The 14,469-nt window shown below is 31.1% G+C and overlaps 2 protein-coding genes across 3 annotated transcripts; one reads left to right on the top strand and one right to left on the bottom strand.

Moving 5' to 3' along the window:
• Positions 1-4,886: 4,886 nt before the first annotated feature.
• On the top strand, positions 4,887-8,588 carry LOC127255741 (uncharacterized). 2 transcript variants are annotated; one of them, XM_051281455.1, is made up of 5 exons: positions 4,887-5,128; positions 5,459-5,828; positions 5,921-6,012; positions 6,873-7,346; positions 7,430-8,588. In XM_051281455.1, the coding sequence occupies exons 2-5, from the start codon at positions 5,463-5,465 to the stop codon at positions 8,376-8,378; spliced, it is 1,881 nt and encodes a 626-aa protein (XP_051137412.1). In that variant the 5' UTR covers positions 4,887-5,128; positions 5,459-5,462; the 3' UTR covers positions 8,379-8,588. The 2 variants fall into 2 exon arrangements, with proteins under 2 accessions (XP_051137412.1, XP_051137411.1); XM_051281454.1 differs by having other exon boundaries at positions 4,888-5,055.
• Positions 8,589-10,735: 2,147 nt separating this feature from the next.
• Positions 10,736-13,880, bottom strand: LOC127255830 (uncharacterized). The gene is made up of 2 exons (XM_051281580.1): positions 13,619-13,880; positions 10,736-13,157 (listed from the first exon to the last, which is right to left on the bottom strand). Exons 1-2 carry the CDS (start codon positions 13,658-13,660, stop codon positions 10,872-10,874), a joined length of 2,328 nt encoding a protein of 775 aa, XP_051137537.1. The 5' UTR covers positions 13,661-13,880; the 3' UTR covers positions 10,736-10,871.
• Between the last annotated feature and the right edge of the window lie 589 nt (positions 13,881-14,469).

The following is a 14,469-nucleotide window of genomic DNA, read 5'->3' as shown; positions in this document are numbered from 1 at the left end:
GTCATTTGCATAAATTATTTCTGTTCTTTGATTCAGAGGCAAAAAATAAGAATAAAAATAAAAATAATTATTATGTTGGATTTTTTAATAAAAGCATTGTGATTGGATAATAAAAACATATATTATATACCATAAAATACCATTTTATTATTGGTAGTTCTCTAGCGAATTAGAATTTGTGTTCTTGATCCATTTATTGAAATTTTTCTGAAATATATATTCAGAATTAATTATGATTTTCTTTTCTATTTGCATCTTAACAGACTGGGAAAAACAATCATATAATGACAACAACATTTAAAAATAATAATAATAAATAAATAAATAGATAAAAATTGAAACTTTTGGCCTATGCCTATTTTGGGAGTTAATTGTATTTAATTACGTATTAGTATATATCTACATACGTAGGTGCATATATATCTTCTTCTTGATCATTTTAATTATTTCCAAGAATTTAATAAATGCTATGTTGTCATCCTTGGTTCTCTATATCTCGGCAATGGGTCGATTCGTGTCGTATTGATTATTTTAAACGGGTTGAATTACTCAACCTTAACCCGATTCGTTTATTATTGTGTCGGGTTCGGGTTGATTCGTGTTGACCCGTATATATAGTTAAGTATAATTTATTGATTCAAATTAAATAATTTTTTGTTTTGTCGTTGTGTTACGTTAGTTTTTATTTGTTTGAGCGTAAATTAGGTTGAATTATTTAAAATTGAACTTAGATTAAATTAATTTATGAAAAAATTATTAAATTATGATTATTTTATATATATAATAAATATATTAATCAATATTAATATATTATAATCGGGTTGTCGTGTCGGATTCGAATTGAGAGTCTCAACCCTAACCCGACCCGCTTATTATCGTGGCGGGTTCGTGTCAACCCGTATACATAATTAGGTTGAAATCTTTGACTCAAATCCAATTATTTCGTGTCGGGTTGTCGTGTCGGGTCAGTTTTTGCCAACTCTATCTATAATGGGGTATCCGTGGGATGCACAGTTTTTTTATATATATTTTTTTTAGTTGTTAATTTTTTTTATATTTTTCTCTTCTACTTTTTTGTTAAATTATCTTATTATTAAATTTATCGAAAAAAATTATACTTAACTTTTCTTTTTTACAATAATTATCACGGTTAATACATATTATTCTTTTTAAACACTAACTTAATTCATATATATATATAATAAGATATACTTAATTATGTTTTATATTTTCCTCAAATTTTCAAAAAACAAAATTAATTTTGTAATGTTTTTGTGGCCCCAATGAAAATAGTAGTGATTAGACAGAATATATTTTATAAATATCATAATATAATTATTATTTTATTTTATTTTCCTTCAATCTAATATATAAAAAAATTGTTTAATAAATATCATATTTAATAATTATTTTTATAAAAATTTTAACAATTATTTTTACAATTTATTAATATTATTTATAGATTTAATTTATAATATATTAATACATTTTTCTTAGTTAATAATTAAAATTTTAGTAACATATATATGATAATAAAACTAATAATAGATAATAATAAATAATAGTATAAGATATATTTATATAATTTTATTTTTAAGTTTATATTGTTTAATTAAATTATTATATCATAATTTAATTTAATTTAATTATACTATAAATTAAAAAAGTGTGCAAATAATATAAATAATATTTATGTGAAATTATTATTATTATTTTTGAATAAAAATATATATTTATATATTGTTTAAATATATATCATATTTTTTAATATTATGAAAAAAAATGTATAAAAAAGTGATGAACGAACATAAATTAAATTATAAATTATGTTTATTAAAAATATTATCAAAAAATAGTAAGTCTGTTCATTCAACATTTTTCAATGAAATAATTTTTCATAAATATTACTTTATATGTCCCACTTAATTTGTCTCATATTTTTATTTAGTTCCTCCCACTAATTTATCAGTTCTTTTTTAAAATATAATTATATACTTTAATCACATTTTAAAATTCATAATTTTTTAATTTTTTATTTTAATTAAAATATTTAGTCATCGTAATCTAAATTTATAATTATTTTTATTAAATCATAATGATTTTCACTAATATACTTCTTAATTATTTACTAATTATACAATACCTAAAACTTCGTGCCTTATAATTTAGCTTGGACGGAGGAAGTATTAAAAAAATATAAATATACACACATATTAAATCAATATACTATCATTAAATAGGACAATTATGTCTGTTAAGTATGATTATGACTAATTAAATAAAATAATTTCATTAACTAATATTAATTATGATATATTTAGTAACACTTAATACATATTTATTTATTAAAAAAAATCAAAAAAATGAGAAAAACTATTTGGTGGAGTGGACTCCGCAGCAATCTCTTATATATATATATATATTATATTTGTACACCGCCTATCTATCCATTTATTTTTTGCACGTAGATTTTAGTATATTAGTATTATATTGATATGTGATACAATTGATATAAATAAAGACCATTATATTCCTTAACATTTATAGTATTAAATTGTGTTATTTGATGACATTTGTGTAATATTATATAAAGGTGGAGTAATTTTATATTTTAGTGGAAAATACATTTACTGAAAAAAAAAAAATGAATACATTTGCGATGAACAGACTAAAATGAAAAAAAATGTATAAATTGACGGTGGATAGATGGCGTAATAAAATCAAATTATAACTTACAATTATAAGAGATTTAAGTCACATTCTTTTAACTGCAATCTAAAAGAATATATCTTGAGACAAAAATTAAAATATATAAACATCAAACCGAAATCTAAAAAATACATATATGAAAAGGAAAAAAAAATAAACCATATTCATGAAAATAAATCAAATTTCTTAATACCATTGAGACATCTATTTTTTTCACAAACTTTAAATATACAAAATAAAAATAAAAATAAAAAAATTACATTAAATATCATCCTAAATAAAACCACAAATTGTGTCTAACATAAATTGCATTATTATAGCGTAACTTCCACCCTTTAATCCAAAATTATATATAAAAAAATTAATATTTAATTTAAACAAAATAACTACTATTGTACTCCCTCTGTCCAATGTAATATGGATGTATTACTGTAGACACGGGGAATTTCGGTAAAGTATAATTAGTAAGTAATTAAGAAGTGTATTAGTAAAAATAATTATTATTTAGTAAAAATAATTATAGATTAAGATTAAGATAAGTAAATAGTTTAATTAAAATTTAAAAAAATTATAAAATTTAAAATTTAAAATGCGATTAAAGTGTATAATTATATTTCAAAAAATACAAAGGACAAGTTATGTGGGACAGACGAAAATAGAAAATTTGAACAAATTATATGGGACGGAGGGAGTACTATTTAAACCTCAAATATATTTGTTACCCATAATTTTTTTAAATAAGACAATTGTGCCCGCTAATTATGATTATAACTAATTAAATAAAATAATTTCATTAATTATATTAATTATAATATATTTAATAGCACTTAATACATATTTATTTTATCAAAAAATATAAAAAAATTGATGAAGTAAATCCTACATCGATCTCTTTTATATATATATATAGATAGATTATACCTTTAAATAATAATATAATCCATAAGAGCATCGGTTACGATCGCCTCTCTTATTACCTTTTGAATTTTTAATTTTTTTTTTTTTTTTTTTCAGTTTTTAGTATAATAACTAGTTATCTTTCTAGTTATCTCTACAATTATTTATATTTATTATCTTTTTTAAAAAACCAGCTACTTTCAACAAAAACTTACAGAAAATAATACTTAATCCGTCTCAATACAATAGTTTTGTTTATTATTTTTGTCCGTCTAAAAACAATAGTCTTATTTCCATAGATAACTATATCACTATATAACTACCCTTACTCTTTCATTATTATTAAACAATTGTCACTACTTTTTACACTCGTACACTCACAATGGCAAAAATGTCTTTTACCTATACTTTTTATTCGTTGTCAATATAATATCAATATTATTTAAATCTCGTACCCAACACAATCAAGACTATAATTCCGGAACGGAGAGAATAATTAAATATTATTCAAAACATTTTAAAATATTAAATTTAACAAAAATTATGTAATATATATTTTGATTTATTCAAATAATTTCAAATTTTAAAATAGTAAATTATATGTTTCAATATATTAAAATTTATATAAATTAAAATTAAAAATTTTAATATAATATTATATATAATTATTAGTATTTCCGTCTCACATACTGTGTTTGCTACAATATAGACACGATATTTTAGAAGAAGTGTAATTAGTAGATAATTAAGAATGTATCAGTGAAAATAATTATTCGATAATATAAATAATTATAAATTAAGATAAAGATAACTAATTAGTTTAATTAAAATTTAAAAAAATAAAATTAAAAAGTTTAAAATAAGATTAAAGTGTGTAATTTTTTTTTAAAAAAAAGTGACATGCTACATGGAACGGACAGAAATGACAACGTGGACATGATATGTGAGACGGAGGGAGTATTAGATAATAAAAATATATAGAAATATATAAATAAATAAATAATTTTTATATAGTATGTAATAAAAATATATAGAATTAAATAAATTAGTGGGAATTCTATAAAATAATAAAAATAATGTGTCAGAATGTGGTTATTGTAACCAATGATAAAAAATTAATTTAAATATTGAGTCGAATACAAAAGAGATAAAAGAAAAAGAAATAATAAATAAATAATAACAAAGTTAAGGTAACGTCTCTAACGGCGAAGCTAATCCAATACTACAAAAATGAGAATAATAATAGTTAGTATATTAGAAAACAGCTTGATGGCTTCCTATTTTTAAGCCACCACATCAACGCACCGTTTCTTCTCCGATGACTCATTTCTCTCTCCTCTCTCTCCCTCTCTCTCTCTCTCTTTCTTCTTTCAATAAATATTGAGAAAGTTGTCTGAAATTATTCGTAATTCCTTTTTTTACCGTCAAAAAATCGGAATTAAGTAAACTGTACTGCTTTGCGACTCTGCTTTTACCTTTGCTTCTGTTCATCTTTATTTTTGTCGATTGGGCGATTTGCTTTGTGCGTTTCACAAATTCGTAAACTACCAACTGCTAGGCTCGTTGTTGTTTTTTATTTATGTTTCTAGTTCGAGGGTTTGAATTTCGTTGATGAATACTGATAGAATAAGCTCGGTTTATCGGAAATGGGGTAGTGAAGTGAAGGAATTTCCTTCGATGATTTGGATGAGATACTTTGGGTCTTTTTTTTGTTTTTAATTTTTTGCATCTTATGTGAATTAGAATTTTTCGATAATTCATATGATTTATATATATGATTCTGTAATTCCTTAGTTTGGTGTATTTCTCGATTACTCCATTAATGGCTGCCTTTGTTTCGTAATTCCGGTAGGAAAATGGCTGCTACTCCTGTTGATGATCCTCCGTCCTCTTTATTTGAATTTGTGATTATCGACGGAGAGGTTATGGAAAACAGCACTTCCGCCGCATCATCGAAGCAGCCGACGCCGTGGATTGATCCGGCAGCCATTAGGCTCCGCCACAGGATCGGGAGGGGTCCTTTCGGCGATGTTTGGTTGGCTACTCATCGTCGCGCCTCCGAAGACTATGAGGAGTGTCATGAAGTTGCCGTCAAGGTTTTGAATCCGGTTAAGGAAGACAGCGTTAGGGATGCTATTAATAGGCTGGATACGGTGCTTTCGAAATGCCAAGGATTGGAAACAGTTTGTTGGATCTATGGACTTTCGATCATAAGCAAGAGAGTGAGTTCGATTTCGCCATTGTTGCTGTTGAGAAGTTAGTTCTTTGTTTGTTCGTCTGAAGTGGTTTTGTGGTGCTGTTTTTGTGTTTTCAGATATGCATTGTTATGAAGTTCTACGAGGGTTCGATTGGAGACAAAATGGCTCGATTCGAGACCGGGAAGCTGTCGCTTAGTGATGTTCTGAGGTGAATTTGGTTAATCTGTTCAAAAGCTCGATCATGTTTCATAGCTTTGTAATGAGATTCGAATTTACGATTCTTTAAGATGTTTTATGACATTCATTTGATGCATTGCCATGATTTAGTTCTGATGTTTGAGGTGAATTTGATTGCTCTATTCAAAATCGCGGTTATATTTTGTAGCTTTGTAATGAGATTACGAGTTTTCGATTCTTTAGATGTTAGTAAACTATTGTTTTACCACATTCAGTTGATGCATTCCCATGTTTAGTTCTTCTGCTGGCTTAATTGTTCCTTGGAGTGATGTTTGAGGTGAATTTGATTGCTCTATTCAAAAGCGTGGTTATGTTTTATAGCTTTGTAATGGGATTAAGAGTTTATGACTCTTTAAGATGCTCGTAAAATTGTTCCTCCGATTGATATTTGAGGTGATTTTGATTGCTCTATTCAAACAAAAATGGGGTTATGTTTTATATCATTGTAATGAGATTGCGAATTTACAACTCGTCAAGATGTTCGTAAATGGGCTTAATTGTTCCTCGGTGTGTGATGTTTGAGGTGAATTTGATTGCTTTATTCACAAGCGCGGTTATGTCTTATATCTTTGTAATGAGATTACGAATCTACGACTCTTTAAGATGTTCGTAAGCAATTGTTTTGTGACATCTATTTGATGCATTACTATGATTTAGTTCTCCTGTGGGCTTATTGTTTCGCAAATTTGATTACACTTTAAGAGCGTATGGCTTTGTAATAATTTTACGTTTCTTTAAAATGTTCTTATACTGAGTCGTATATGGCATCCATTGAATGCGTTCTTCGTGCGTGATTGTGTAATTTACTTGCTATTTGATCGTTATGGACAGGTACGGGGCGGATATGGCGCAAGGGATAATGGATCTGCATTCGAAAGGAATTCTTGTCCTCAACCTTAAACCTTATAACATTCTTCTGAATAGAAATGATCGAGCACTTGTCGGGGATGTCGGTGTCCCTTACGTGCTGTTAGGGATGTCGTTGCCGAGTTCCGACATGGTCCGGCGGCTCGGTACTCCTAATTATATGGCTCCCGAACAATGGCAGCCAGAAGTGAGAGGCCCTATATCGGTTGAGACTGATTCGTGGGGATTTGGTTGCTGCATTGTTGAAATGCTAACAGGAACACAGCCTTGGAGCGGCAAATCAATCGGAGAAGTGTACACATTAGTTGTAGATAAGCAAGAAAAACCGCAGATTCCCGACGGGCTCCCTCCGGACGTTGAGAATGTTATTGCCGGCTGTTTCGAGTATGATTTCCGAAGTCGCCCTCTTATGGCGGACATTTTATGCGCTTTCAAGAGGTATAAAGAATGAATGCTCGGTTTTCTTATCAAAGTTTTGTTTTTTGCATTTGCGTTTTATACCGTTTTTACCGAATTCGCAGCTCGCAAACCGCCGTCCACCCTCTTGGAAGTAAAATGATCCGGGAAAAGCCGGGTGGGATTGGTTACAACGAGTGGTTCCTTGCGAAGGATCATCTCCAAGTCGGCGACGTCGTTCGATCTAGGAAATTGCCCGACTCGTGCAACCCGACGAACATGGAAGTCCCGGAGGGGATCGTCGTCGGCCTCGAGCGCGACACCGATCAAGACGGGTTTGTTTTAGTGAGGGTGCACGGAATCCACGACCCCCTCCGAGTCCATGTCTCGACATTGGAGCGAGTGACGTACGGATTGGCCGCGGGAGATTGGGTTCGCATGAAGAAAGAAGCGAAGAAGCATTCCCCCGTCGGGATCGTCCATTCCGTCAGCCGCGACGGGATCGTGTCCGTCGCGTCCATCGGGGCCGAGACCCTTTGGAACGGAAATTATTCGCAATTCGAAATGGCAAAACCTTATTGCGCGGGGCAGTTCGTGAAGCTGAAGACGAGCGTATTCAGCCCCCGATTCGAATGGCCGCGGAAAGTCGGCGGTGACTGGCTGACGGGCCGGATATGCCAAGTTTTGCCGAACGGCTGCCTCGTCGTTAAATTCCCCGGAAAACTGTCAATCGGGGAAAATAATCGCGACTTCTTGGCAGATCCTAGCGAAGTCGAGATCGTATCGTTCGGGTCTTGTACTACCGTCGCGAAGAAGTATCAACATCTCGAAGATTTTCACTGGGCCGTGAGGCCGATGGCGATCGCACTCGGGCTATTTATGGCTATGAAGACGGGACTTTTGGTTAAGAACGTTGTTCGGATTGGGGTCGGGAGATCGTCGAAGGGAAAGACGAGCGCGGCTGCGCCGCTGCCGGAGAATGACGGAGAAAATAATGTTGATGAGGCTGGACAGAGCGCCGGCGCCGGCGGGGGATGGCGTCCTCCGACGATTGCTGAGATTTTCAGGACTTAGGCTGTGGGAGATGGTAAAGTTCTTTCCTTACATTTATTTATTTATTTTAACTCGGTTCTTAACTTGTGGTAAATTTGTCGACGTTGCAACGTTTAAGCTCTTCTGGAAACTCACACGCTTTCTCTGTCTTGTGTATATATTTATTGTGGACGATTTATTTGTTTTGCTGGAATTATGTGAATAATAATTATTATATAATTATAATGTTAATATTGGCTTTGGAGCTGTGGGTATGTTTTTTTAGCTTATTTGGATTCTGTTCGAAAAAAATATATTTTTTTCAATTTCATAAAATATTTCATAAAAAATTATTTTTATATCAAATTTAAATTAATTTTTCTTTCAAATTCATCAATAGAAATACATTCAATTTTTTTTCAAACTCATTCAAAGAAAAATATTCGTATAAAATAAAAATAAAAGTAAAAAGATTAAATTAACCATATTAATATGATATGATATAAATGTAATTATGTAAATTGAGGTATTTATTATATTAAGTAGATATTATAATTATTAAATTAAAAAATAGTAACTTTATTTTGGAACGGAAAAAATAAAAAATGGTAACCTAGAGGAAAGTAATATATATAGTTACATGACATATATGCAACATATAAAATATTATTCAGCCGCACAAGAGAATAATTCATGGAGTGTATATTCATTTAATTTGAGGAATCTGAAAAAAAATAATAAATAATAAAAAAAAATATATAGACATATATATATATATATATAATTGGTAGAATATTGATTAGCCCACAGTCCGTTTCAATCTTTATTAATTTAACGCTCACATGCGTGGTGTAGTTGATGACTACGTCAAACTTCGTCCACATAAATAATCAATAATTTCACCTTTTTTCATTTCTTCTCTTTTATGGCTACCTTCGTTATATTCAGTTACAAGATAATGACAATTTTTCTTTTTCAATTAATTCAATTAAAATTTATTGCCTAGAATGTTTAGGGTGTCCTTTTCTAACTATTAGTTATTTGATTGTGATTTAAAATTAAATTACAATATTTATTCAATATTTTTTTTAATAAAAAGATATTATTCTTTAAAAAACAAATTTAATTATATTTTAAATTAATCTCAAACAATTTTTTCTAACTATAAACTTTAATATTTACTTTAAAAAGTTAATATTTCTTTTTATACTATTGTTTTATATAATTTTCAATATTTATAAATTACACACAAATTTTGAATTTTTTTATATTATCACCCAAAAATATGTAATTTATATTTTATTTAAAAATTACATTTATTAAAGTTAATTTTATTTTTTATGAAAAATATACAAACAAATATTTTCAAAAATAAAAATTATATATTACTTTCATAAAAATAAAATTATATATTATTTTTCAAAAAATAAAATTTATATATCAAGTTTCAAAAAATAAAAATACATTATTTTAAAAAATTAAAATTACATATATTTTTCAAAAAATAAAATCATAATACTTTCTAACAAATTTTATAGATTATTTTTTTTAAAAATAAAATTACCCAACATACCGAAAAAAAACTAACAAAATTCCAAAAAAAATAAAAATACTTAATTCAAAAAATAATGTTAAACTATAGTATTACTCCATTTTAAAAATAAAACTACATATTACTCTACTAAGTACTGCTTAATAAGTAAGACGTGTACGAATGAAAATAATTATAGTTAATAAATATAATTATAAATTAAAATTAGATAAATTAAAATTTTAAAAAATTATAAAATTTACGATAGCAATTAAAATAAATAATTATATTTTATAATTTATATGGAACGAATGAGAAAGTAAAAAAATAAAGTTGGGTTGGAGCCCAGCCCCAAAATCAAGCCAATGGGTCGTAGATAAAGTATTTCATTATCTTGAATTTCTCTCTACCAAATTTCTACTAATAGTTTAATCCTCAAATTTTCAAAAAAAAAGTTGTCAAACCTAAATTATTGTTCAGAAAAATTCAAAACCAAAAAAAATAAAAATAAAAAAATAATCAAGTAAGCATGTCACTGCCACTATTTACTTGAGCTTTGCTTACCTAATATTCATAATCAACTACTTATTATCATTTTAAATATCTATTTTTTATTTAAAATATCACCTACTATATACATATATATATTCAAAATATGTTAGACGAACCCAGAAAGTGTATTTCAAAATAGCCTAGTGATTTGCCTGTGGAGCCTAATTTACACGGTGGTATTCAGGATATTAAGTTCGGCCGGAATTTACCCAAAGTAACGACTGCGGTTTACACGTCATTAAAATAAATAAATAAATAGTATTTCGAAGTTATCAAAAAAGTAGAAAAAAAGAAAAAAAAAAAACAAATACCCCCAAAACACAAATAAACACATCAAACTAATCAATCAAAGAAAATAGAAGTTAGATCAATATACATATATATAACACAAGAGAGGTAACACAAAGCATCTATGCATGCATATCTGAGACTCAACCAACACAAACTCAAAGCTAAAACTCACCTCTGCCGGCTTGTGCCGCAGCCGCCGACTCTTCGACAAGCTTCTCAGTCAAACTCAGTAGCCGGGAGATCTCCGACTTAACATCTACACAAATCTCATCGTCGCCTACCACATCCATTCTCGCCTCCAAACCATTCTCCTCCGAAACTTGGCCCTCGTAATCTACTTCGATGCTTGCTCCAGCTTTGCTCAGAAGTTGTCGACTCATTTCTGTGATTTTATGCAGCGCACTTGTCGCAGCTTCGACCTCCAGTTGAGCTGCTTCCAATTGAAGTTTCTCGATTGCAATGTCTGCGACACTTTTGTCGCCCATTCTTTCTTGCGCCAAAGCATAAAGTTGTTTTAGATCTTCTTTGTCGCGTGTAGCATCTTTTTTCAGTTGTGCTATTTCCTTCTCTCCATCTTCCAGTTTTTGGAGGACTGTTTTCAGCTCCTCGTCTTTTATGACAAGAGCCTTCTGCGCAGCGAGAATTTCTGTTTCTTTAGCTCTCAGGCTTTCTTGGGTGAATTCAAGCTCGGCTTCCAGCTGTTTCTTCTGCCATTTAAAACCGTCGCCAGCTTCCCTGTCTAGCCATGGAGGTCGCGACCTCGTGTTTTCATGGAGTGGGCTTAGGGTGTCGTGGTTTTCTTCATCTTTAAATGATTGAACAGCTTTATTAGTGAGGTCAACAATCTTTTCTACCACAGACTCAGCTTCGAAGAACTTCTGTTTTGCGTGGGTTAATTCATGCTGAATGGTTTGGACATGTTCGTCTTTCTCCTTTAACATGGACGTCGCTTGAATGAGCTCATCTTCCCGGTTTACAAGAATCCCCTTCAGTTGAAATATATCCCGATTTACTTCTTCCAGCATTTTCTTCGCATTCGTGAGTTCCATATCTTTTTCCTCCAGTATTAGTTGGAGTGAATCCTGTTCGGATTTTAACTTCTGGATCTCTACCCTTGCGTCCACTAATTCCGACTCTTTATCCTTTAGGATAATCTGCGTTTCTTCGAAAGCAGCACTCTTATTTTCTATCTCATCCTGAAGAGCTGACATTTCTTGCATTGTTTGCTTCAAAGATACTCTCTCTTTTTCCAATTCTTTCTGCAACTCATGGACGAGCTCCTTCTCCACAGATAAATCCCTTTCAAGCTCCTTGTTTTGAGCTTCAGCAAGCCGCAGTTTAGATCGCTCGCTCTCCACTTCCGCTTCAGCATCTCTCAAACTCGTCATATAAGACATCACACTCCTCCGTTGTTCCTCAAGATCTTTAACTTGCTTTTGCAGAAGCTCTTCTCGACTGTTGATCAATTCTCTAGATGAAGCTAATGCACTCTGAGTGGAAACCAGCTCAGATCTGACATCCGAAAGCAGCTTCCTTGCTCTTACAAACTCGTCCTGAGTTTCGTTAACTTCTTTTGTAAGCTTAGATGTTTCCCCGGCTAGTTTCTTCAGCTCCTCTTGCGCCAATAGCCAATCCATAGTTTTCTTCTCCAAGTTCACCTCTGCAACTTTCAATTTCTGGGCTTCTATTTTCTGAGCCATGATGGAAGAATTTAGCTCTTCATCTTTCTTTTGAATAGCTCTTTGGAGTTTCCGCAGCTCGAACTTTTGCTTCGCCACAATTTTATTTGTTTCATCCAGGAGCTTGGCCTTAGATTTGAGCTCTGATTCAGCATTCGTAGCCTCTTCATTCTTCTTCACTAAATCATGCTTCATCTTCAAGATTTCCTCTTCCTTGGCAGAGAGCGCGGATTGAGAAGCAGAAATCTCGTCATTCTTTTCCTGCAGACGATGTTTAAGATCACTGATTTCTGTAGCTTGGGAAGTTAACTCTATATTTGCTAGTCTTAGCTCCTCTTCTAGTTTTTCTTGCTTTACTTTAGCAGCTAGTATATCTTTTTCTCGCTGCTCCAAGTCCTCCCTGGAACGATTAATTTCTTCATACTCTAAGGAGAGATTCTTCTCCGCGTCTCGTAAATCCTCCTCCTTTTTCTTCAAGGCAGCCAGAGCAGCATAAAGATCTGTCTCGAGCTTACCAAGATTCACACCCAGCTGAACAGCATCAGGTGAAGAAGGATCACTACCTATTTGCTGCTCGAGTTTTTGGGTCTGAGCAAACAACCTCTCTAGAAGAATCCTAGCAGGTTCGGTTTCTCCATTGTCACTAATGCTCGAAGAGCTCCTGCTGTTTAAGACTGATTTGAGAATCCAACAGCTCTGAGATTTTCTTCTTGGAGCCTTCAGAGATATTAAACTATTCTGCTTCCATTTAAGATCCGAATAGCACAGCTGCAACAAGGAACATTCAATCCCCAACTCTCTCAATACATGCTTGTTGCCAATTACAATAATATAAACAAACAAATATGACTACAGTCTGACACGAGGAATACCAAAGCCAAAATCATCTCGATTCTTTCAGACATTTAGATTAAATTTTTGAAACTTCAATATCTTGAGCTCGAATAGCACAGCAGAGCTCAAAGATAGAAACACAGAGAGTTACAAAAGTTAGCATTTTTTGGTTTCAAATTGTTGCATACATCTTCTGAACAAGCTGCATCCTCATCTCCACTACATCTACTTCTTTCACCATCGATTACATAACTAACACAGAAAACTCAATTAATTGCTCAAATCTCAAACAAAAACCAACAAATCACCGGCCACACAATCAGCAGAATAATCCAATCCGAGTAATTAACAAAAGCTCAAACAGGAAATAACAGGTAAAAAGGTAGAAAGGAGACCTGCGGAAAAGGAGCGAAGGTAAAATAAGAAGAAAGCGCCATACTTCTTCATCCATCACACGAAGACATCTGAGCTCAAGCCGACGATCTTCATTGACATACATAAAACCAGAATCTGAAATTGAAACAATGGAGAGCAGAAGATAACTTGAAGGAGTGGCAAGGGATTGGAAATGGAGGGAAACCAGGCGGCACGGCGCAGCGCATTTGGGATCTGAGAGAGAGAGAGAGAGGAGATGGCGTGGCCGAATCAACGCCTTCAACAGTAAAATCAAATAATAAATTATTGATTGTAGGACAACCACTTTAGTCACACGTGAGATGCCCAACGCACAACTGTTTATTTGGTACGTGTTTGTTTGTGTTTTTATTTTATTTCATACTTCTGATCAAATCTTTTAGGGTGTGTTTGTTTGAGCGATTATCGCTCATGTACACTGTTCATTCAATTTTTTCTCCAAAAAATATCAAATTAAATAATTATTTTTTATTTTTTATAATATACTAAAAATCAATTTTACATTCAAAACATCACATCAACACTTATTTATATCACATCATACAGCTATTTAAATTCAAAATTTTTACTATTCAAATTCCAACTCAAAATTCAAACCCCCAAACAAACACACCCTTATAGTATTACTCCCTTATTCCCGGCATTTGCTTTTTTTTAGTTGATTGAAAAATAATATTCCCTCCGTCCCATAACAAAGTATTCATTTTTTTCATTTTTAGTCCGTCTCATAACAAAGTATTCATTTCATTTTTTTTATTAAATATTATATATCTAACATTACAAATACCCTTACAACTTACAATATATTATACGAATGTCATTACTTTTATAT

The sequence above is a fragment of the Andrographis paniculata genome, unplaced genomic scaffold (assembly GCF_009805555.1).
Source record: "Andrographis paniculata isolate CXL003 unplaced genomic scaffold, ASM980555v1 Contig54END, whole genome shotgun sequence".
Lineage (NCBI taxonomy): Eukaryota > Viridiplantae > Streptophyta > Magnoliopsida > Lamiales > Acanthaceae > Andrographis > Andrographis paniculata.
This window is presented reverse-complemented; position numbering and strand designations above follow the sequence as displayed.

What these genes read in the sequence shown, in the direction of transcription:
- LOC127255741 (XM_051281455.1), top strand. Translation starts at nt 5,463, where the DNA reads ATGGCTGCTACTCCTGTTGATGATCCTCCGTCCTCTTTATTTGAATTT. An exon ending in TTTCGATCATAAGCAAGAGA is followed by an intron (nt 5,829 to 5,920) that starts GTGAGTTCGATT and finishes TTGTGTTTTCAG; the next exon opens with ATATGCATTGTTATGAAGTT. An exon ending in TCGCTTAGTGATGTTCTGAG is followed by an intron (nt 6,013 to 6,872) that starts GTGAATTTGGTT and finishes CGTTATGGACAG; the next exon opens with GTACGGGGCGGATATGGCGC.
- LOC127255830 (XM_051281580.1), bottom strand. Translation starts at nt 13,660, where the DNA reads ATGGCGCTTTCTTCTTATTTTACCTTCGCTCCTTTTCCGCAG. An exon ending in CCTTCGCTCCTTTTCCGCAG is followed by an intron (nt 13,158 to 13,618) that starts GTCTCCTTTCTA and finishes TCCTTGTTGCAG; the next exon opens with CTGTGCTATTCGGATCTTAA.